The sequence below is a fragment of the Caloenas nicobarica genome, chromosome 4, assembly GCF_036013445.1.
Source record: "Caloenas nicobarica isolate bCalNic1 chromosome 4, bCalNic1.hap1, whole genome shotgun sequence".
NCBI lineage: Eukaryota > Metazoa > Chordata > Aves > Columbiformes > Columbidae > Caloenas > Caloenas nicobarica.
In genome coordinates this window covers 23,644,533-23,669,779 of record NC_088248.1, presented here as the reverse complement: position 1 = coordinate 23,669,779, position 25,247 = coordinate 23,644,533, and the positions used below count along the sequence as shown (strand labels likewise).

Below are 25,247 nucleotides of genomic sequence, written 5' to 3'. Positions count from 1 at the left end.
TCTACCAGGTACAGGTAGAGAAAAAATATGAGAATAGAGGATCTGTAGATCAAGGCACTTATGCTGTGATGAGAAGCTCAGCTCTTTTTGCACACCAACAATTTGCATTCTGCAGGGGATGAAGAGGGAAACCATTTGAAGTCTTCTCCCTGCCAAGCTGATTTTAAAGTTCTCTTACAAAATTGATTGTATTCTTTCTATCATCTCTTCTCTTTTTTCCTCCCTCTCTCTGATCTTTCATGGTTTTGAGAGTCTCTTATTCTTCCTTTCTCCTTGGGTATTTCAAGGGGAACATAAGAGAATGGGTATTATTTCTCAGACAGCAGAGCCCGTAGAATGACACTGACATGGCAGGCTGCTTTCCTTGCTCACAAAGTAGAGGTAAAAATAAGTCTCTGATCCTCTTTTATTGGTCTTTTGCTCATTGCATAGAAGCCTGCAGTGGGCATCGTTCTGGCAGCCTGGAACAAGGCTAACTTCTTTTGGTTTTGAATTAAAACCACTATCCCATAGGGCAACAGACAATCTGTTCACCTGTGTTGCTGTTCAATGCTAAAAAATGGAATGCTGAGAATTAAATCTGTATAAATTCCTGTATGTCAAGAGGAATTAGAGCTCATGTAAATATTTTTAAATTATAGTGAGGTCATCAGTTTGGCCTGGCCCATGTTGTATTAGGAACATTTGACTTGCACCCAAAGAAAATTTGCAACTTGAAATACATTTAAAATAAATTGCAGACTTGTCAACTTAAAAAAAAAAAAAAAAGTACTTAAAATTTAGGAGATACTTACAGATATTTTGTGTCTTAGTATTGCACCAGAAGAATCAGTGATCTGAAACCAAGAAAGCTTTCAATAAGTAAATCCTTATAGAATTTGGCAGAATAGATCATTATTGTGTAAGCCTTTGTCTGTGATGGAAGTCAGTGTTCAGCTCAGTGGTCTGTGCTCATTCAGCAGTGAATAATTGTCTGCAACACGAAGGCTTCTTACACTTCAGCGTAATTGGGACTAATAACACACTGACCTTCTGGCTAAGATGTATTTATGGTGGCTTGTTCTTACTATGCCTGACCTACGTTTATCAGTTCACGTGCTGTAAATTCCTACTGTAAATCTTAAATATTTGATTTTAAGTTTTAAAAGGCAAACATCTAATGTGGTCATGTAAACGAGGCAGCTGAAGTATTATTTTTACAGTAGTGTTTGAGGTTTGCTTGTGAAATATGTTTTAGGGATATTTTGTGTGCAGATTTTCTAGTGTATTTTGTTTCACTTGTCTCTGAATATTATGATAATGGCTGTTGTAATATACAAATGTAACTCAAAAGTATAGAGTTATTGAAATGGTGCAACAATGTAATGTTAAGGAGTAAAATGTATTGACGGTTTTCTTCCATGTGACACTTCTCTACCCGTGTGTGAGGTTGCTTAGTGTATGTTGTTATTCTGATGAAATTCACGCATGATTACAGATGTTTTTAAAATATATTTTGTAGATCTAAGGAAATATACTGTAAGGCTACTTATTAATGAATGTTTTATTCATGCATGTAGTAATATTTAACTTTTGAAGAAATGCTTATCAGTTTAGCCACAAAAAGGTACTGTGTTACCTGTGTACTCTTTAGAAGCAAGTGACCAATTACTTGAGAGAAACTGAAAGCGTATTAATTTTTAAGACACTTCTGACGAATTTGTGATTTAATAATGTGTTTAACACTCCATGTTTTCCACAGTTTACTTACTACAATATTTAATCTTGATTTCCCACTGTCTCATACATTCTTTCTGCCAGTTTCACTCATTTTACTTATAGTAGCATTTAAATAGTCTTGTGAAAGAAAAACACAAAGAAAAGTTGATGGTTAACGGCAAATATGTTTGAACACAATTGCCCTTCCACCTAAATATTCAGAGAAAATACCATTTTACTACACAAAGAAGGAAAAATGTAGGAATTTCAGAATGCATATAAAGAAACGTGACCGATGTTTATTCAAATATCTTAATTTGCTTTCCAGTATGTGATAAATATGAATCTGTATGTGATTACCAAGCCATACTTTCATACCCTGAAGAAGGCCTGGTCATGGAAGCTCCTAAAACAAATCCTGCAACTATACCATTGGTCAGTTGTACCATTGAAAGGGCAGACATACATGGTAGCAAACATTACATTATCAATAATGCAGCAATGCGTAGCTATGAAGTAGTTGTGTTAAGATACTTTGTTTTGTTTCATTTTTTTTGAACTATCTTAAGAACTTCTGGACCAGAAGACAGAAAGTACATTCAGGGTTTGGGGTTTCTTTACATCATGTTTTTAGACAATACCCAGTGCTTCTTTTGACTGTGTTCTTCAGATTGACACAGCTGTCAGGAAAAGGGACCTTCTTTCCTCACAAGAAATACTGTTTATTTTATTTTGGTTAGAAAAACTGGAATCATTTCAGTTGACTGCTGAAGAATGCTATCTAAAATAAATTCAGTCCGGAACTAGGACTCTGAGGCTAGAAAACAGCTTTAGGGTGAGTTGTTCAAAGCCTCTGTTTTCTTACAGATCTTTTCATGTGAAGCAGCAATTTCTCCAGCCCCTGTACCTTCTATCTTGCTGAACAGTTGTGGAGCACAGCAGAAGTCTTTGGTTGTGGTGCATTGTGAAAACTCTGAATCCTTGAGCAAGCATGTATTAATAACACAGGAGATCAAGATCAAATATAGGAATTATGGTAGAGTTTTTGAAGTAGTTTTTTTTTTTTTTTTTTTAGCTGAAAGCTAGAATGTTTTTTCAGTGGGATAAGATAACTAATGTTTCTCAGAAAACTGAGAGTCAGTGTCTCTTGCTCAAAGGATGTGATGACCGGAATACACATGTGCACAGCCATGTGTACTGTTTATAAGGCAGCATGCATTCTTCTGTATTTTGAAGTCTTAAACATGTAATATTCATTTGTCTTCCTTGAATCAAAGCAAAAGGAATGATGTTGTATGATGTTGTCTAATTAAAAAAAAAAAAAAGCCTGCTAACAGGCCTGCTTTGCAGCTGTGTATTAATGCTATATTCCCAGTACTAGTAATCTGAGTATCTTCCTTAAAGTGAATGCCATTACTAGATACTAAAAACTATAATGGAAGTGTTAGAATACAGTTCTTTTTTTTATGTAGTTCATGGAAATTAAGTTACTGAAGGTGAGTCACAGCTGTACTTGTATTCCCAAACTTCTACAGGTTTGAAGGTGAGAAGGTATACAAAAGATCTTAAAAAGCAAAAGGGACTATTGTGGCCATTTACTACTGTCTGTAGCAGCCCAGGGGAAAAACAAAACAAAAAACCCCAACAAAACAAGTCTAGTTCCTTTGCTTGAATGCATCTCTCCTCGGGTAGCTATAGAGAGCCTGGCAACTTGCTGAAACTGCTCCGTCAGTGCAGCTACACTTAAGTGCGCTGAAGGTCAGCAGAAGTTTACAGGAAGGAATGATAATATATAGTGTTGTGTCAGAAACAGTACAGAAAATGGAAGACACTTGTAGCTGAGATTTCTTTTGTGTCTCCACTCATTGTCAGCTGCAGACAAGCAGCGTTCAGGTAACAGCCTCATCTGCACACAAGCTTCCTCACTCCCATGCAGTTTCAGAACTGTTACCTGCCCTGTGAGGAGCTGCTTGTAGTAATGCTGAGAATTATTCCTCTTCTGAAATTCCTTCCTGAGCCTTCCAGGGTGTTCACTTCTGCATTTTCATCTGAAAGGGGGTGGTTCTAATGTACAAAATTAGTCAAAGTTCAGCCATTTATGTATAATTTTTTTAAGGTGTAGGTCTGACCTGTCCTTTAAGACTTGAAATATCAGCTGTTTCATGGTTGCTGGGGCTCTTAGAGAGTAGGATCAGTAGCATTCATAGGCATTCAGAGGACACAGCCATTCTGGTTTGATGTTTTGAGAGAATTCTGATTGACAGAATTTACCAGAAGATTTGGGTTTGCCCCCCAAAGTAACTTGATATTTTCCAATTTAAAATTAATTACACAAAGAGACACTACCTGCATGTACACCAAAATTTGTTGCTAAGCATTCACCCATATTGCCTTGCATCCAATTTAATTGTGTGTGTGTTAGTGGCAAATGGATCATTGTTTATATAACTTAGTGGGTGTGCAAAGAAATATTTCCAGCTCATGCACTGGGATCTCAGAGTCCACGTAAATAGACATATATTTGTAATATGTCTGTACAATTTGAGTTTAATATTATTGGTCAGTATTTATTGAATTGGATGGCTACACAGTGAAAACTTAAAATCCGTGAAGGAATATACCTGGATTTCAGTGCTGTGTTGTGAATATTGGAGAAATGTCTAAAAGTTTACTGATGTGTGGATGCATCTTCTATTCAGTAAACTTGTATGAATTTCCCAGCCCCTTCCAGGTATTTGAAAGTGTGTTATGGAACAGTAATAACAGTTTCCAGACAGTGAATGTCACAGAATCTTGAGCGAGATATCCCCTGCTTATACTTCGTTGATACAAAATTAATTGGTGATATGTTTATAATTTAGAAGATAGTCTAAATATGTGATTTTTTTTTTAGCGCTTTGCTCATGTTTCAGGGACACTGACATGAACATAAGAGCAAAATTCACGGTTCAGGCACCATATCTTGACTTGGGGCTCAGGTGTTGTTGCTTCTATTTTTTTAGTGTATAGTTAACATTAGCAGTCACCCTTATAATGATATGACATGTACTGCCTTCAACTATGGTGCCTGCCTACTCCTGCCATTAAGGAGGTTGATTTAATCAGTAACATGGTCTAGCTTCTGTGACATCCTTGGGACTAAAGAAAGGAGTCAAATACAGTCCTTTTTTTTCCCCCCCAAGAACTATTTTAGAAATACTTGACAAAACTTCTTTGGTTGCTATTACCATACCTGAATTTGGGTCAAGTTTCTAAGTTACTTTATTTAGAAAATGAGTACTTTAAAGCTATTAAGGGAATACTTTCAGTGTGTAGTTATAGTACTGTCAACAAAAGATGTGATTAAATAAATTGAATGTTGAAGACTTTCAGCTTACAGTTAACACCGGGTAATTAAAAGTAAGCACTGCTGTGGGAGTGCATTATATATCAGCTGTACTCTTTACCTCATTAGCTGGATTTTTGCATGTTTATGGAGCTAAGTTGCAATTAAAAATGCCTTTAACGTATGCTTAACAAGGCCTTTTAGGTATTTGGAATAAAGTACTACAATTTAATTGAAATCGGTATGGCATAAATAGATGTCTTGGTAACATATGAGATAAATCTCCATGCCTAGCTTGTCACTTTGCATCTTTTCCTCATGTGTACTCTTTAATACTGACTAAAAGGCCTGAAATTTAACTTGTATGAAAAATGGAGATTCTGTCTTCAACTCCAAATAATGTTTTGTTTTGTTATATGAGTAAAACTTGATCGACAAGATATACTTAAATTTATGGCTTAGCTCTATTTTTAAGTTGTGTGAATGTTTATATGTACACACAGATATGTGTTAGGATGTTTTTAGCTGTAGTATATCCTTCTTCAATTAGTCTTCTGTGCTGCATTAGGATACCAGAAGTAGTATACTGTCAAGGCAACCTTCAGTGTTGATGATTTTAATTTTTTATTTTGAATTCTGTGATATCTTTTGTAAGTAGTTGCCTGAAGTTTAAAACTGAGCCTTAGGGAAACTATGATGAAAAGTAAAACCTACTTCCAGGTCACTTACCCTGCTGATCTCCTAACTGTAGGCTTGTTTGTCCAGGATTTTGTGAAAGTGCATGAGATATTAAAGTGTACCATAAAAACTAAACAAAGGTGAAGTGTCCTTAGGACAAAGATTGCCAAAGATGATGGAAAAATAAAATAGAGAAGGAATTGTACTTTTGCAGGATATAGAAGTGTAAGTGCTAGATTTGTAAACAAGGATCATGGCGTGTGAATCTTCATACAGTATTATTTATTAACTTTTTGTCTTCACCTAGGAGTGTTGTTGTACCACCGAAGAAATCAACCCTTTCTTCTTCTACAGCTGTGATGGGTATTCCTACAAATGCCGTCAGCGTAGTTTCTTCTTTAGATTCAGCCCAAGCCCCGGATTTGTCAGGAGAATCTCCTGGTGAGTAAGGGTAAATTAAACAACTTAAATCCAAATCCCAGCCATTCCTCTCTTATTTCCCCCTCCTTCACCATTCACTCTGATTACAAATTAATAGCTTTTTGTTATATGTTACATGAAGGTGTGATGTGTTTCAAGAATTATCCATATCTCAAAACACTGTAGATGAGAACAATTGTTTTTCAGGCATTAAGTCATTAGTTGCTTTCCAGAGTAATACTGATTAGTGTATATATGTATATTATTTGTTTATATATGAGTCTTGGTTTACTATTGCTGGTTGTATTTTCTTAGGGGAAAATGTGACAATAATCTGGGGAGACAGCGTTTTACACTTTTTTTTAAAGCTATTGGAGTGTATGTGGTATAACGTCTTAAATTATCAAGTGAGACAAAAGGACCTTTGAGACCTCAGTGTCCTGCGTACTACTTTGTCTGTATCTTTATATCCGCTTGCAGGCCTGCATTTGGTATCCCAGCCTCTAGCAAAGACCAGTACCAGATACTTTACAGGAAAATAGACATGACTATACGTTAAACTGGACCAACTGACAGTGACAATTTGATATTTTCTGAGAGTTTATCCCCCAGATCATTTTATTAGTCCTAGTTTTGATGCTGTAGCTACACAAATGTAAAAAAAAAAAAATCTTCTGATAATAAATTTAAAAAAGCCCAAAGTAGTGTTGCATTAAAAAAAAAAAGCTTTGCTAAACTTCTTTTAGGTTCTCCTTTTGCCTCTAGCTAGCAGAACAAATGCAAATGGCTGAGCCTGTTAATCCAGTATTTGTCCTAATTTCAATATTTCTCACAGTTTCTGAAAAGCAAGCATATTATATTAACTTGTATTTAGAATAAATATGGTATATTCTAAAGACTACTTTTTGGTACAGATTATTTGTTATGTAAAACAAGTTTATTTATAAATTTTAGGGTATTTGTCCAAGGATATATCTGTTAGTGCTAAGTAGTACTGAAAATTATGTACAAGTGTTTCCAATAGCTTTAGCCTGAGGTGAAATTCAGTGTTGATGCTGAACTAATTGCTTTGGACAGTTTTTTCAGTGGGGACAAAATTGAGTAGGTTGTTTATAAGCAAGCGGTCCTTTGGAACCCTTAGTCTCTCTGGTCATTCTGTATGAGAGAAATATTTAACCTTAAATGCTGTGTCAAAGGCATTCTTTTCTACTTAGCCATGGTTAAGTCACAAGGCTGTGTAGGATCTCATAATTGTGCCTGCGAAGTTTAATGTCAAGACTTAAAACTGATTTGCATCTTAATCAAGGAAATCTCAATCTATGCCTGATTATTGATGTTTCTTCTCAATGTTTGAGTTTCTTGCTTCCTGTTTTTATGAACTTACATCCAAATTGTAAAGACTGAGGAAAAAAGATGTAATCCGTTGTCACGTCCTCTAGTAATGTTGTGTCTGGAAGATATTTGTTGCCATCTTCAAGCGCCCATTGCATTTCTTGGGAAAATAAAAAAGGTTTTGTTCCAGCCATGATAAAGGAAGAGAAGAGCTATTGAAATCGATTATTTTCTTATTCTTTGCAAAAGGGAGAATCCATTTTTTCACTGAAATTGCAGGAGGTAGCACTATACTAGTCTAGGACTAATGTTTGGACTAGGAAAATTAGCTGTCTCTTAAAATGTCACAGTTCTTTGGGGAAGTTTGGCTCTGAGCAGCTAATCTATTTTTAAAATAATAAAACTTTACCTACATTGAAATTGTTCAAAATAATTGCTAATTTGTTAACTTCTTACCTAGTTACCCAGGTTAGATATGGGCTTAATAATTACAATTTCTGGAGTCAGTATTCACTTGTTTTTGATATAAACAAAACAGATGAACATTGATTTTGAGATTTAGTCAATCTTTTAAGAAAGTATAGAAGAAAAATAAGTGCTTCTGTGCCTGTAGAATGTATGAGAAATCCAGACAATAAACAATACTGATGTAGTTTGTAACTGTGTGACTTCCAGCATGTCTGGGAGTTTTGGCAAAAATTTGGCATGTAATCTGAACTGATATGCATAAAAAGAAACTAATCAGGATTAAAAATAGTAGACATGTTTAGACTGGCAATCTAATTAATTAAAAGAAAAAGTGAAGGGATAAATGAAATCATGCTTTAAACAGATTAAAACATGAGACTCTTTTCTCCCCAATAAAATCATGGCATGGAAACAAAAATTTTGCAGAGTTGGAGTGGTTTACACTTCTGTTGCTCATGTAAATTGCACACATTTAAGTTTGAATACTGTTCTGCATAAGACCTTTAACTTTTTATTTCAGGATACAAGTAGCAATAAGCAAGCCTCATGTAATAACAAGATATATGTGTAATTTTCCCATGAGTTCACATCACCTGTTCTTCCACTAATTTTTGTCTTTGTGCAGCAGAGATTCAATACATTGTTCCCATTTTTTTCAGCTCACATTCATTGTAAGTCTGTTTACTTTGTAATTAAGAAAAAAAGAATTTAATCCTTTTAAAAAAAGTACTAGAGGTCTATGTAGCGAATATAAATTGGGGCTTTTTCACATTTTATATGAAGGCTATTAAAGATGCTCCTTTTGAAAATAAAATTCAGTTTTTTTTTTTCCTAAAGTCAAAGAATTTTTTTTAAATGAGTTTTGTATGCAATTGTTTGTGTTAAAAACTGATTAAGCAAACAGAACCGTAATATAATACCATCTAATGCTTTACTATCTAGACTTGAGTCAAGGTACTCCAAGGCAGAGATTAAAGGGAGATACAGACATTGAAACGGGATTAAACAGGAAGTGATAGTGTTTTAGCTGTAATGTGTGCATAATCATCAATTTGGAATAAGTTTTATGTAGTGTGTGAACATCCTTCACCCGCAGATATGATGTCAAAATTGCTTGGTCAAGGTAGGATCTATGTCGAACTGTTAGTCAGTCTTCGCGGTTCCAGATGCCTCTATTTGCATTTGTGTGTGCTCAGAATTCATCAACATCCTTTCCAATATCTTTTCTTGAAGTTTGTGTCTTGCCTGTGGCTCAAGGTCTGTGGGTATCTCAGATATTTGACCCTTAAGATTGTCCTAAAATCATATCAAGTGGATGTGACATGTCCTGGCCTACAAAACACAAAGTGTTGACAAGTTGGGAAGATAACCATCTAAGTTCACTCTGTTCCTCTGATACATTGAAAGGGGGTGAAAACATGTTTTGGCCTCAGACAGCCTGGACTTTTTGCAGAAGCTTCTTCACCTTTACTCCTTCAAGCCACAGAGTATTTCACAGCACAAAAAGCCTTTCCTGAACACAAATGTGCCCCTTGTGGTCCAAACTTGCCTATCAGTGTCTTGCTGATAGCTGATGTTTGATGGTTGGTCTGCTGGAATTGGTACTCCGATTGCTGAAAGATCTTGGAAATGAATGGAGAAAATAGAACCCCTTGGTGGCCCATGTTGAACCAAGTGTTTTGTCCTTTATGGAGGGTGGTATAGAGCGAAAGAGCCCATTTACTAGAAATAATCTAAGGAAGAGGAATTTACTTGTTTCTTCCTTGAACTGGCTCATAAGCTGAATGTGGGGTTTGATGCAGAGATTTTACACATGCTGTGTCCAGGAAGGGCTACTGAAAAGGCAGGACTCAAGTTTGGATAGGTAGGACTCAGCAAAGTTGTCTGAACTATTGTGAATGTGCTAGTGGGACGCTTGTATTTTTGTTAGTCACTCAGTTGGTCACTCACTTTTAAGTATTTCCATTACAGTTGTAATGTTCTGAAGTGGTGTGAACTTTTTTGAGCTGTTTTGTGGTTTGCATTCCCACTGGTACTGAGGTTCTCTGTTTATGTGCTTGAAGGATTTCACATGTGTTTTATTAGTGCTTCACTCTAAAGAATGCAGTTTTGAGGCTTTCACTGTTCAGTTTGCAAATGCGTGTTAAAGTATCATTTCTGTAAAGGAGTCTGAAAAGTCTGTAGGTAGCAGGAGTGAATTGCATCTTGTCCTTACTGACATTTTGAGTGTAGAAAGCACTAAGAAATTCCTCTTGGTTTCTGTTGCCTGCCTCCTCCGCCTCTTACTTGGAGTTTTTTGAGTTTCACTTGTTTTGCCTCTGAGCCACACAGAGTTGCCAGCAGGATTTCTGCTTTAAGCATTGGGCTCTTCCCCAAGGTGTGAAGTCCATAAACAAGGCCATGTCAAAGGCTGAGGTGAGAAAGAAGGTACATGCTTGGAAGAAACCTGGAAAGAAGCAGTAACAGGAGATAAAAGAAGTTGTGACTCCTGACTTCTAGTTGTATGTGTAGGAAAATGTGAATTTTCTCCCACAGTTGGCTTGTTTTGCAAAGAAGAATGGTATCGATTGTTTTTTATACATGGGTGAAAATAACCTTGAAGTCTTGCAATAAAATAAGTTAGTGGGAGACAAGCTAAAGTAAGAAAAATGAATGTGAAGTGAGTTACCATTAGTGCAGAAGTAGTTCAAGAAATTCACTGGATTATAGTAACTATTTCAAAGAGAAGCCCAACTTTACAGTGAGAGTAGTTGAAGGCTATTTACCAAAGCTGAGTGACACCTTCAAAAATCTCAAGTGATATACAATGGAAATAGGTTAATACTGTTTCAGTATAAAAACAGTTTTAAAGCAACTTCTCTTCAGAGAGTGCACCATTGTTTCATGAAATGTGTTCTTGTTTAACCTACAGATGTGTTTATGTAAACAGATCCCTTATATTAGCTTGTAAAACCTTTTATTGTAGTCTTGCATTGTACACTTCCAGCCTCCTAAGTGTATTTTTGAACGAGCTCATTACTTTCAGATACTCCTTTCATAAAGAGCATCAGTTTATTTATGTATGCTAGGTCTGTTGTACAAAATTAAGAAGCATGGTTATGTAATTCCACTGTTTGCTTTTTTTTTTTTCCCCCCCCTCATCTCCATCCTCCCAGAGTAAAGTATATCACACACTGCTTGTGTATTGACAGCACATACATCGTATAATAAGTATATATGCAAAGGCATAAGGATCTCGCACAAGGAGTTTCTTTAGCAGTATTTTATTGCTAGAGACATTATTTGTTTAGGCCCTTGGGGACCTTGAATAAACAATAAGGTTTCTCTGTAAGGGTGCTAGACAGATGATCTATTTGCGTTTTCTTTTATGTTCTTGCAAATGTCTGTGAAACTGTCAGTTTGAAGGAGCCAGTTTATCAGTGAAAGGGCAAGGAAGAGATAAGTCAGTTTAGTTCCACATGTTTGAAGTAGCTACTGCACTTACCCACATGTGTGTTGTGGGTGAAAATATGCTACTGAAGTGTGGTGTTTTTTGGTTTTTTTTTTTTTTACTGAATGCAGAAAAAATAGAATAAAAAGCCACTTCTGAGTTAAAATCAAAAAAGTACTTTGAATTTGAATGTAAAAATCGCTATGCTTAATCCTATCTAAAAAATAAAAATCCTGAAATTCTGAGCTGTGATAAATCTGAGACTCACCCCTTTTACTGAAATACAGCTGAGTTTGGAATGTGGATTTAAGTGATGATCAGCATGAAGAAATTCAGGCCATAAATATCCTTATATAATCTTCAAAAAGAATATCAGTTTATATAGGTGCCAGCCTTATGCTGTTGTGTCAAATTCCAATTATCTGTTCTTTTTCTGTTTATGTCTATATTCAAAAGTTGTTTTCAACTTGAAACTTCATAGAGTTTTACAATTATACCTACTCTGTTATGCACAATTTGTCTTGATTTCTAGGAGAAAAAAATATCACATCCTATTTGTGTTTTCAGTGATTTGCTTTACCTCCCACTCTCACCATTTTTAGCAGTGCCATTGTATGTAAAAACAGAAAACCAAACAGCCCGCTACCTGCCCCAGAAGCCCATCTTACAAAACAAACAACAAAAACCCCCCAGTTTCCCAGGATTGAGTGCATGTCTCTTTATTAGCCTCATTATGGCTATTATGCCCTGTCATTGTCCTTGCAGATGTTTTGCTTGAATTTTTTTCTAATGTTTTTCCTTCAGTTAATTTGTTTCTGGCCTAAACATCGCATTGAATTGTTTTCATCTCATTTAATTGTAAAACTCGTGCTACTATGCTGCACTGTTAAAATCTTATTTCTTTTCTTGATAAAGTGACCCTTAATTTTGCTATGCATTTAATACGGTGGTATTTTAGTTGTATATACTTTTAACTTTCTAACATACCCAATAATTAGTGTATTACTGGTCACAGATTTTATATGTAGTAAAAAGCATGCAAGCATTTATAGAACAAGATATTCTGCATATGCAATCTGCATGTTGAGAGGACTTTCTTATTATGAAGGCTTTGGATGCCGTTTCAGTTTTGTATTCTGTTGAACTGCCTAGATCAGCAGATTTCCCCTTATGGGCGATATATGGGCTTAAGTCCACTACCAGGCATGTGGACTTAAAATATTTTCAAGTTAGGAAGTCTTGTTTAATGGTAATAAGGATGGTGAACTTTAGGGAGAAACCTGAGATTTCTAGTGAAATTATTTAAGTATGAAGGTTATCATGAAAATCAATTAGTTGTTTTAAAGTCTTAATCCAACAGGCAGTGGAAAGGGGTATTGTGCATACTTAGGTATGAATGTATATGTGTAAAAAATGAATTATTGTAGCTATTAAGTATCCCACAAACAAGTGGAGTCTGTTAAACTACTCCATCACGTGGCTTGTTACTTTCTGTGGGCTTCATTTTGTCTTACTGTACAGGAGGCTCCATTCTAATTTTCAGTATCTCGTTTAATTGTTTTTCTTTTGTGAATGCCAAGAATACTTTTTGGTGGTTTGACTACGTGAAACTGGATCTTAACGAAAGGGAAGTATATCCACGAAAATATTGAAAATATTTACAGAATCTAGTAATCACCATTGAAATGTTCAGAAATATAGTTTTGATTTACCTGTATTAGATGAATTATTTAGGAAACAGTGCCCAGAAGATTCAGATTTTACCTTGCTTTCAGCTAATGCTTCTTTTCCCCACTTTCTTGTCCTTCATTTTGTCTTGTCCACCTAAATTTTTTTCTGACCCCACCGTCCCATATGGAAGTCAAAATAAGAGCTTCTTGGTGCATTTATGAAAAGCATGAGCGAATCACATTCACAAAGGTGTCTCGTCTTGTGAAGAAACAAAAAGAAATAAAAGCAAAACTTTTCACCATTTTGATACATTAGTTTAATGTATTGGTTTCTGTGCTGCCTTTTGAAGCAAGGTTAGAGAAAAACATCTTCCCTAGATAGGAAAAAAAAAAATTCTGGGGGAAGCTCTGAGTACCAGTGATTTGGGGCAGAAGTGTGAAATTTGATAGGGGAAATAAACTTAGTATCTCAGGGATGTGTCTTTGCCGTCTTTTTACAAATTTATTGCACTTCAGTCAAGCAGAAAGACATTGAAAAGTTGCAATTGACACATTATGGTAGACACTTTGAAAATCTTAGCAGCTTATTTCCAGACAAGGTTGCATTTATAACTGAACTCACTCCAGTGTAGATGAGATGATCAGGAATTTTTCTATAGTTATAGTTCTGAGAAGGGTCACATCTTTGCTAAGGTTGATGTGAGAACTGAAATGATTGAACTCTTTTCTTTCATGCTTTTTTCTTTGCCCCCCCTCCAGCAGCATAGGAATCTGAGTCTGGCAAGGTGAGAGAAAAGAGAATAGGACAGGGCCTAAGGCTGGGAAGAGATAGGATTGCAGATGGACTAGAAGCAGTCAGGCTCTTGGGAAATGCACAGAAATCTGTCTGCTAAGATTCATTCCTCTCTATAGTTTGGAATGCAATGCAAGATTTGTGAGTATCACCGTTCCTATCCTGGCAGCAAATATCTGTGAAATCTCTGGCTGTCTTGCTTACCCCCCTCTTCGTCATTGCTAATACCAATTCATACTGCAGTATGGAGGTTGTGTTTATCTTTGTATACTGAACAGCAGAATTTAGTATTTACAGATTCCTACTCTGCCAATGAGAGCTGTGTAGTGTTGATTCGAAATAATGCAATTGCCTTTTTTTTTTTTTGTGAGCACAGGATAAATAAATGACCCAGTCTTCACTATCAACCTTTGAATAATTGATGTGGTAAAGTTAATAACTCATAAATGAGGTTATTCCGCTGCCATCATGCTAATGATGCTGGCAGTGCAATGGAGAATTTTATCGTAGCTGTCTTTGTCAGAGTCCCAGTGTTGCAAAAATTGAAGCCAGGCTGTTGAAAGATACCCACTCATTTTGTATTCTGCTTCATTCTGACACAAACATGTTTTAACTTTAGACAGAAAATTAAAGGTTTTATGTACAAGTTACTTAAAATTGGATGAGCATTTCCACTAACCAAAAGAGATGCTTTAGTATGTTATATTTGGCTTTATATTAATATGCATTAGTTGTAGTAGTATATTTAAGTACACTACAGGAATATTAAGTGTGTAAGACATTATTTGCATTCACTACTTAAGCTTGTAAGTGTTCTTAAATTTGTTTGGAGAGAATCATGGCTTATAAGCTCAGAAGGGATCACTGCAGTCTAGTCTAACTTCCTCCACAAAGCAAACCGCAAGGCTTCCGTGAATTGCTTTGTATCTGTGCTAGAGCAAAATTTACAAACCTTGCTATGGCACACCTTGTAAATACAAATATAAGTAAATAGGAGTCTTATGGCAACAAAGTGAGGTACAAAGAGGTGCAAGGGTTTACCTAGTCTCTCATGTACTTGAAAACAGTGGTTTCCCAGACGTTGAGCTTGAGGCTTTAGTTTCTGGTCCACTTGTCTAACTTCTGGCCTGTTTTCTTATATCATTTGTTTGTTGCTTTCTCTTGCAGGAAGGGGATCATCTAATTCAAAATTACCATCTGTCCCTACAGTTTCTTCAGTGCCTGAGGATTCCACCTCAAATATGAGGTAACTTCTTCAGTTGAACATCTGAACAGCTGTGCTGTGGCTCACTTTTTTGATATTACAGTTGATATTCTGATTTCACATTTAAAAAAAAAAAACCTCACTTAAGAATGTTGTTTTGTTGATAATCAATACCTAATGAAAGTTTGGAAAAAGATGAGTGTTGAGTTGTTTATTTTTCTCTTATACATCTGCTTCACTTAAACATTGTCAAAAATTATACTCCTTTCTATGGAATTTCAGCAACTTCCTTCTTTTTTTGTTAACCACATGTATCTTTCTACTAGTATTACAGATAGGCTTCAACATGCTTTGGAAAAAGCTGCCCCACTTCTGAGAGAGATTTTTGTGGATTTTGCTCCCTTTCTTTCTCGGACTCTTTTGGGCAGCCATGGACAGGAGTTGCTGATAGAAGGTACAAGTAAGTTTCCACTAAAAAAAAAAAAAAAAAAAAAAAAGTGTATTTTCTTTTACCTTGGAGACTCAAAATTTCACTATTCCTTCTACTGGCTTGGCCTTAGAACCTTTCTTCCCGCCTTCCCACACAGTGCTGTCCACTGGATTTTACTGTCTCCTTTTCCTTCTGTCTTTAGTCTTCTGAGGTCATTGTCATTGCCTCCTCACCTTTGCTATCTCTGCTACCTCTTTGCCTCCATCTCATCTGATAGTTTCCTGTGTCTCATTATGTGGGACAAACTGTTGTTGTCTCTTCCTTAGTTTTCCAGCTCTTCCAGGGAATTGTCCCATAGAAGCTGGTGTATGAAATGTGTTAGTGAGCCTTAAACAGAAAACTTGGTGCCAGGGTCAATACTTCGATACAAAATATGTAGTGTAGAAGGTTAACTGCAAAGAGCTTGCATTTCGACCGTGATATTGTACCAGAAGGCTTCTTGGGACCCATGTCAGCAGAGCGTGCTATGGTGTATCTCTTGCACGTGAATCTGCTTCTGTCTTTTTGGTTTCTATTTGGACGACAGTCAAACAGGTAAGAGCAAGATATTGTCAGTATTGGGAAGAATCCTCCGGTACTCCCGAGAAGATGAAGATTCAAGTGCACAACAAGGATCATGGCTCTGCTTGGTGTTGGCTTAAAGTGATTGAGGTTGAGATAATTGAATTTTCTCTCTACTGGTGGGTTTTTCTCTGGTTAAAAATGAGGCTCAGTTCTGTAGTGCAGATGTTAATGTCCTTAATTTAAAAAAGCATGTTTATTGGAACACTGTGAATTTAGTAGTGGATACCAGTTTTTCAATTTTTTCATAATTTGGTTATGTCATGTAAATTGTTTTGTCCACTGATTTTTAGAGTGAAAATTGCAGGGTTTTGTCTGATTAAAACAGTGAATTGAATTAGGGCCTGAGCTTGTGTCAGCTTCCAGTAAGGAAGTGCTCCCATGTTAGAAGCTCATGGTCACTTAACTTGAGCTGATTGCTTGCACAGGAGCTGTATTTGTGCTAATAGATCTAGTTGCTTCCTGAGGAATTAAAGTTCTCTTTTTAGAACACATTTGAAACTACTTGTTTCCTGGATTAGGACAGGAAACCTGTATGTAATGCTGAATACAGTCAGCATTGTCAGAAACACAAAGAAAATATCAAACACTGGTAAGTGTTTAACTGAAGACTGCTGACATCAAAACTGAGACTTCATTAAACTTGGCTGAAATTAAAATGATTTAGCTTAGGAATTTAGCTCGCCTACATTTTGGGGTAGGAAGAAGTGGCAGGAAGTGTGTGAATTGTCTTCTATTGTATGACTGAAAAGGATGAGATTCTACTTTTGATTATACATGTAAGCATTGCTTTAGCTGAAAAATGTTTTAATGGAAGCTACCTTGTAAACAAATTTATTTCATTCATTTAATGAGAATAAGAGGAAAGAGATTTCTCTCAAAGCTTTATTTGCTGGGGAAGTAAATATCCCATTTATTTACGTTTTCTTGTCTGGAGATAAATAATCTGGTTTCAAAGTATTTTGACTGTAGTATAGATGTAGAGGTATGAGTATTTCATAGAGTGGATGATGAAAAAAAAGCTGGAGGAGTATTTGGAGTGTATGAGCTGTCTAGACAAAAATAAACACATGAAACCAATTTTTGGGCTTAAAAAACAGTTAGAGACAAACCCGAAACAAAACACGAATACAAAAAATAATAGTCAAATTAGTTTATAAACAATTGAGAATATATAATAGATTACTGCTTGCACTTCTGCTAAGGTTTAGTGTGGGGTTAAGGGTCAAAGTACTAATAAGAGTGTTTGGGATGTCTGCTGCCATGAAACAAAATGGAAACTTGATTGATAGCTGGGGGCTGAAAGGAGAATGCGCAATGGAGAAAGCAAAGGTCATAAAGCCATTTCCCTTCTCTGCATATATAATGACCCAATCCTTCAAGAAATAGCAAAATGTAGATACAGTGGATTAATATAACATATGTTAACCACACTTCTGATCACTTTGAAATACAAACATTTATGAAACTGTGATAGCGGTAATGTATTACTATTAGCTGCATTTTTAGATGTGAAGCATGGAATTTATGGTCTCCCTCTCACATACATACTTTCATTTTGTGCTGATAAAGTACAAAATGGAACTGTAAATGGTATGAGAATTTCAGCTTTCTTTTGATTGTCAAAATGCTTCTAATCTATTGCACTTCAAAATATTTTTTTTTATAAACAGCTGGTGCCATATAAGCATGCATTTATGTATACTGTTTTTTCCTTTTGTAGGTCTCGTGTGCATGAAATCTAGCAGTTCAGTTGTGGAGCTGGTGATGCTGCTTTGCTCTCAGGTGAGGTTTAAGTACCAATGTTGTCTGAAATCACTGTCTTTGAGCACTATTGAAGTTTACAGGTAAAATTTTACTTTAAATTAAGGTTATGTGTACTAGGTAAAAAGATCATGTGCAAGGCCTTTTGATTACAAAAAAGAAAATAATTAATTCTATCTATTTGGTAGGAGAGAGAAGATACTAAAGGTTTTATGTTACTTTACTGTTGAGCATTTGTATAACCTTGATGCTGGTGTGCCTAACTAATTCTATGCTGTCATTTTTGTAAGATAAAATAGGATCAATGAAATATTAAGGTTATGAAAACAGATTGATTTCTGCATCTTGGCATGCTGGATCCTCTGGGATGAATAGAATTTTTCCTTTTGTGCAGAGGTTATGAAATGAGTGATAAATACTTTTGAAACCCTGTCATTCTTAATTGATTTGACAAGTACTAAGAATTTGAGAAAAATGTAAGAAAGCAACCCTGGTTGTCAGCAGTTTGGAACATTCTACATTCCTAAAGGCAAAGTGATTTTAGATATTTAAGAACCTGAGAATTGCCTGTTCCTGTGGTTGGAAAAGAGCCAGAGTCTAAGGAACTTTCTTAAAATGGCATATGCTATAGTAATTGGATTTTCTTATTGAGTTTCTTGCTCTCTTTTTTGTAATTAAATGGAAGACTGTTTTTATTAAGCCTTTTTTTTTTTTTTGGTACTTTAAAAATGATACCTTTCTGGTAGTAAATTCCCCTACTTAAAACTTTAAAATAGCCTTTTTTAATGGGAATGGTATTGGTCTAGAGGTCAAGGGTTCTGACCCATTTCAAAACCTTTGACCTTCATTTACAGCCCTTATGGTTTGCTTGCCTGACAAATAAGGATAATGCAAAATTAATGTTTCTTCACATCGATTTATTCATTTTAGTGCCTATATTGCCAAATTTATTTAGAGTGTGCTGATAGACGTTTCATGAATACAAATGAAAGAATCATAGAAGGTGTGAAAAATCGATAGTCTGCATTGTCAATAAGGTGCAATAAGAACAATTACTTCTGGAGATTACACCTAATAGATTTTACAATGAACTAGTGAAGAGTAGTTATGTTTTCTAGTGAGCTTATTATTAATGAATGCATCTAGAACTTTGCTCATCTAGTTTTCCATCTTCCTGAGGAAATATTTTTTTACTCTGAAAGGAATTTAATATTCATCATGGAACTTTCGGAATTTAGAGATGGTTATTTTACATACGGCAATACTGGAAGTGGCTATTGTTCACAACTTCTAGAATAAGAATTTAATTTAAATTAGAAAACAATCCTTTCTACCAAGAAATCCATATACCAGCTTTACTGTTCATTAATTAATGTGTTAGAGTAAAAGTAATATGAGTATTAAATACAGGGTGTTTCAAAAAGATGGACTGAATTGGAAATCACTGTTTCTCTGCAATTGGGTCCATCTTTTTGAAACACCCTGTATGTGCCTGACAGCTTCATATTACCATTTTAAAAATTAGTTTTTGGTATCCATGGCTGCTTGTATCAATAATTAGTGGTTGACCTTTCCTTCTTTTTTGGTAGGGTAATCTAATCTTTTTTAAAATCATGTTGTGCTCTGTACTGTACCTCACTTGTTTGGTTTTGGGAAGTGGAAAGGATAAGGAATAAATGACGTGCTCTAATGCATCTATTTGTCATATGTGTCACAATGCCACTTAATGCTAATCTAATCAAATTGAGGATACGTGATTGCTTAGCAGTGCTAGTTGCAGAGACTGAAGTTGTTCTTTGTGAAATAGTAGAAATAAACCAATAAAGTCACAAAGACCTCAAAGTCTTTTAAAAGTTACATAGCAGCTGTAATTTTTGGCAGAATATGAAAAATGATGTGAGAAATGAATCTAAAATTAGCTCCAGATGTATACAGATTGTTCTGGGGTGATAATTACATTTTTCACTTTGAATTTTCCTAATTCAAAGAGGTCAGCATGGCAATCACAGAAGTGATTTATTTTGTTAAGAAGTGAACTGTCTTTTGCTACATGAAAGCTTGAGAGATATGAAATTGAATTTCAAGCCGACATTTTACAGATACTGGGAGGAGATGGGGTTGAGCTTGATTGATTTTATTTTTTTTCTTTCTTTCTTTTTTTCTTTTTTTTTTTTTTTTCCTCTTCCCTCCCCTCCTCCTCCCAGAAGATCGGGTGGGAAGTGAAGTGATCTCCTTTTGCTAAAATTTTAATTAATTTTTAAGAGGAGATGGAGAGGATGAAGTGCCAAAGATCAAAAGATCAGGTCAAAAACTAGTTTTTAATCACATAAATAATGTGGCATAGTTACAGAGTAAGTATCTGAAAATTTGATTTAAAACTTCACAAATTTGTCAGCCATCATTTTATGAAATTGAAAAATTACTCTGATTAATATCTTTGGTGTTTTTTATGCTACACTTTTTCTGAAAATTTGCTTTAAATGTTGTAAATGTGGTGTAAGCCGTTGGATTGCTTTTCTGAAACATCTGAAATTTTTCTGATGTTTCTTCAGATTCGTGGCTGGAATATATATGTATTTTTTCTTTCTAAGAAGTGCAAAATGAAATAATATTTCACGAGTAATTGTTTTCATAAAATTGTGAAAATAAAGCTCTTTCCCAGGTGAAGTGATTAAAAGAAATTCGAAAGAGATCATTCTGTGAAACTATTTGTGACACCTGGTTAATTTTTTCTCTTGTTTAAAGTTCATATATTTAGGCATATGGAAAAAGGCCATTGCTTTTGTGTTTTAGTTTTGTGGTTTTTTTACGTTTATATATTGTTTTATGTTCAACACAAGGTAAAAAGAGAAACAGGTGGTTTGAGATACAGACAAAAGGCCTTTTCTAAGACAAATCCAGTTGTGTTTTTTGATAGACACACTACATTTTGAGACATGTCTCTGTGTGTATGCTTACATTTATATAAATCTATCAAAACATAAAGAAATCCTTCATTTAATATTACTGCAAAGTGTTCCTGCTTATGTGACATTAATATCATTTTTGAAAGAATCGACGTTGCATTCAAGGCCACTTTATAAAAGCGTTGTGTTGCTCATCCTAATTCAGTCTGACATACATTCCAATAACACTACCTCCCTTCTAGGGTTTAAAATGAAATTTATGGCTGAGCATTGTGAAGTGCATCATTTAAAAATGGTTTCAACCCAAAATATCTAATAAATAAATAATGTGTATGGCTACTCAGTAGTAGACTTTCCAGACTAGAAATCATTCCATCGGATACTCAACAGTCCACTATCGGAGAGGGCTGTCAGATAAATCTTATAGTAGCTGCATTCATGTCCTGTAAATCACATGTTATTGTCTGAGCCTTCTGCCAGGTCATCTATTCTTTTCCCATTTATCAGAAATGCATCCAGTACAGTGAACCTAGAAGCACCATCTAGTCTGGCCTGGCATCCTGTCGGGGTAATTAAACCAGCCAAAAGAGAGAAGTCCTGTGTCTAATATCCCTTTTAAATGAGTGACATCCGGATGTTAAAGGTGCTCATATGCTGTTGTGAGGCAAGGCTTCTGCATGGGGAAACTGTGATATCAACCCTGAATAAAGCATTTTTGTCTAAAAGGACTCTCGCTCGCTGCCTAAAATGCAAAGGGGCACATATGAATTGAGTGGATGTTTGTCCCTAAAGGAAAGATGCTACTGTGCTTTTCAGTTGCCAGATGTTTTCTTGCAATACATGACTGAAGGAGGAAAAACTGTGATCTTCCCTACTCTCTCGTGAAGTTATTAAAAAACTCTATCATTGTACACATACATGAAGCATTTGTCCTGTTATTGTAATTCCAAGGTGAAAAGGTACATAAATAGGTGAAATAGGTTCCATATTTTACCTTTGGATTTACAGAATTTGCAGCACTTGAAATATCTTTTTCCTCCTTTCTGTAGTAAATCAATGGAATTGTCAGCAGACTACGTGTAAGAGAACTAATTAGGTGGTTCTTGTCACATCCATCTTTTGACTTCAGAGCTTTTTTCTACTGCATCTAAATTTTCTAGGCCATAAAGTAGACTTATACTAACTGACTCAAATACTGTTCAGCTCCCGTGTAATTTTCTAAGATTGGTGGAATGCCACCCAACCTTTTAAAAAGTTTGCAATTAATAATTAATGAATGCTGCGGCAACTTCTATGACGCCTCCACCACCGCTATCCACATATACACCCTGCTTGCTGGTTCAAGGTATTAAAGCTGCTTGTTTCCTGCCCTCTGTTTTTTCAAAGGGATTAAGGATACATTCTTGATAACCAATGGCATATATAAAACCAAAACCAATGTTCTAATACATTTAATGTCTACGTATTTCATCTTCTAGAAATATTAATATGATATATTGCAATACGACTGCATAGCTGTAGCTATTAGATTTATATTGGACCTTGATAAAGTATATCTTTTGTTGGGAGATGGAAGAGGGAAGCATACTCTCTGATACTCCAGATTTTTTGTTTGTGTGCAATGATGGCATCTACTCATATGGACCAATGAAACATGATTAGGGTTGAACATGTCATATTTTGTACTGATAGATTTTTGGGGTTATTTTCTGGAGAGGAAAGCAGTGCGTGTGCATCTTGAAAACAGAGCAGAGGCTGATTAGTAGGATTAAATGAGAAAAAACTATGCTGTCAAAGTTGGTCTTACTGCCTGTGTAGACAAAATCATACGTCTTCAGCTCTCTTTTATTCTTGTTTAAGTCAACTCACTGGTTAAATGGTGAAATGTTTGCAAACGGTTTTTCTCTAGCATGTTCTTTCATATGGTACTGAATCACTTTGGTAACGGATTCTGTTGTTCATAAAGACGTCGATATTAATCTTTTGCATGGGCTGTATTTTAGTTGCGTCATCTCTCTTACTCTGATGAGGAATCTTAATTATTTAAACAATATCAGCATGTGCCACGCAGTCATGCATCCATACAAACAATATGGCAGCATATTTCCCCTAAGGAAGAGCAGTAGGGTGGTATTAATAGTTTAGATTTGGATTTTTCAGCAAATATTTTGCATAGATGCACCCCTCCTCCACCCTAGTACTTAAATGTTTGTAAAATGCAATAGGATCTTCAGGCTTTTCTGGGTATCCTGTGCTCAGAAAAAAGCTCTATATCCGTGATCCAAATTCGTTACCTCACAAATGGATTTCTGCAGCATGTTCTAAAATGTGGTAAGCCTTTGAATTACTTGGAGATTTTAGCTGCTGTAAGAGATGGCTGATTTTCAATGTTTGTTACTTGCAGAGAGAACACATTATAGTGATGCTCTGTAATCTGCACTGGTTCCTAATTTACTTTTAAGTGCAATCTGATGTAATGGATAGCTATAATGATAGCTATGAAGTTTTAATTGAATTGAGTATAGGTTATCTTAAAAGCTATGTCACTATGATATCATGGCAGCTGAACTCAACAGAAGCACCAAAACTCTAACAATATCCCGGTTTAGATATGAAGAAAATTAATGCTGTTTGAATACTTCAACTTGCCAGATGTCAACTGGGAATATCACACAACTGGCACCAACAGGTCCAGAAGATTCCTGAAGCATCTGGACGATAACTTCTTGGTGCAGGTACTAAGGGAACTGACCAGGAAAGGTGCCTTCCTAGATTTGATTCTCACTAACAGAGAGGGTCTTGTGGGAGATGTGGTGACCGGCGGCTCCCTTGGCCACAGCAAGCACGAAGAAGATTAAAATCTTTGCTAATGGGAGGAAAACTTCGAGCAAGACCTTAACACTAGATATGAGGAGAGCAGACTTCAGGCTGCTCAGAGAAATACTTTGTAAGATTCCCTGGGAAGAAGCTTTTGAAGGTGTTGGGGTCCATCCATGTTGGTCGTTTTTTTAAGTACTACCTACTAAGAGCACAGGACTAGGCCATTCCAAAATGCCAAAAATCTAGCAGACGAGGCAAAAATCCAGCTTGGTTGAGCAGGGATCTTCTGGAAATACAGTGAAAAAAGAAATTACATGGTCAGTGGAAGCAAGGTCAGGCGACATGGGAGGACTACAGAGATGCTGCTTGCCATTGTAGGGAGGAAATTCATGCTGCCAAAGCTCAGTTAGAATCGAAGCTGACCAATACTGTGAAGGACAATAAAAAAGGCTTTTTAAAATATACTAGTGGCAAAAGGCAAGCTAGAAATAACATTGGCCCATTAACTGATGAGCATAGTCACCTTATTAACAGGGACACAGACAAAGCTGAGGTGTTTAATGCTTTCTTCACCTCAGTCTTCAACACCGATGATGGACTTGGGGGCTCCCATAACGCTAGGCTGGAAAACCATGGCTGTGAGAATGGTAAACTCCCAATCAATTGGAACTTGTATGGGATTTGCTACTCCAGCTAGATTCCTACAAGTCGATGGGGCCTGATGAGATTCATCCAAGGGTGCTTAAAGAGCTGGCTAACGTCATAGCAAGACCTCTCTCCATGATTTTTCAATGGTCTTGGGAATCTGGAGAGGTCCCAGAAGACTAGAAGCTGGCAGACATTGTCCCAATCTACAAGAAGGGCAACAGGAATGACCCCAGCAACTACAGGCCTGTCAGCCTCACTTCCGTATCTGGCAAAATCATGGAGAATATTCTGGGAGTTACTGAAAAACATCTGAATGACAACACCGTCATTGGTCCCAGCCAGCAGGGGTTCATGAGGGGAAAGTCTTGCCTGAACAACTTAATTTTGTTCTATGACAAGGTTACCCACCTAGTTGACCAGGGGAAGCATGTCGACTCGATCTTTATGGATTTCAGTAAAGCCTTTGATACTGTCTCTCACAGTATCCTCCTGGACAAGATGTCCAGCACACAGCTGGGTAAACAGACAGTGCAGTGGGTGAGCAATTGACTGACAGGCCGGGCTTAAAGGGTTCTAGTAAATGGGGTTATGTTGGGCTGGTGGCCGGTCACTGGCGGGGTTCTGCAGAGATCCATCTTAGGGCCAGTGCTCTTCAATGTCTTTATAAATGACTTAGACTAAGGACTTGATTCTATGATTGCTTAGTAAGTTTGCTGACACTCTCGAGGGCAGAGAGGCCCTACAGAGGGTTCTGGATAAATTGGAGAACTTGGCAGTCACCAACCACATGAAGTTCAACACGAGCAAGTGTCGGATTTTACACCTGGGACACAGCAACCCTGGCTGTACATATGGACTGGGGGACGAGATGCTGGAAAGCAGCTCGTGGAGAAGGATCTGGGAGTTCTGGTCGATGGCAAGTTGAACGTGAGCCAACAGTGTGCCCTGGCGGCCAAGAGGGACCCGTGTCCTGGGTGCATCAAGCATAGCACTGCCAGCCAGGCAGGGAGGTGATTGTCCCGCTCTGCTCTGCACTGCTG

The 25,247-nt window shown here is 36.4% G+C and overlaps 1 protein-coding gene across 4 annotated transcripts in view; it reads left to right on the top strand.

The window, feature by feature from the left end:
- LRBA (LPS responsive beige-like anchor protein) overlaps nucleotides 1-25,247 on the top strand; it is a 412,983-nt gene that overhangs the window by 88,303 nt on the left and 299,433 nt on the right. For 3 of the 4 annotated variants that reach the window (XM_065634947.1, XM_065634944.1, XM_065634948.1), the window contains 4 exons: nucleotides 6,009-6,142; nucleotides 14,982-15,060; nucleotides 15,345-15,478; nucleotides 17,793-17,854. In XM_065634947.1, the coding sequence (XP_065491019.1) occupies nucleotides 6,009-6,142; nucleotides 14,982-15,060; nucleotides 15,345-15,478; nucleotides 17,793-17,854 (409 nt within the window). The remainder of the gene's footprint in view (nucleotides 1-6,008; nucleotides 6,143-14,981; nucleotides 15,061-15,344; nucleotides 15,479-17,792; nucleotides 17,855-25,247) is intronic. The other variant, XM_065634945.1, reaches the window with a different exon arrangement.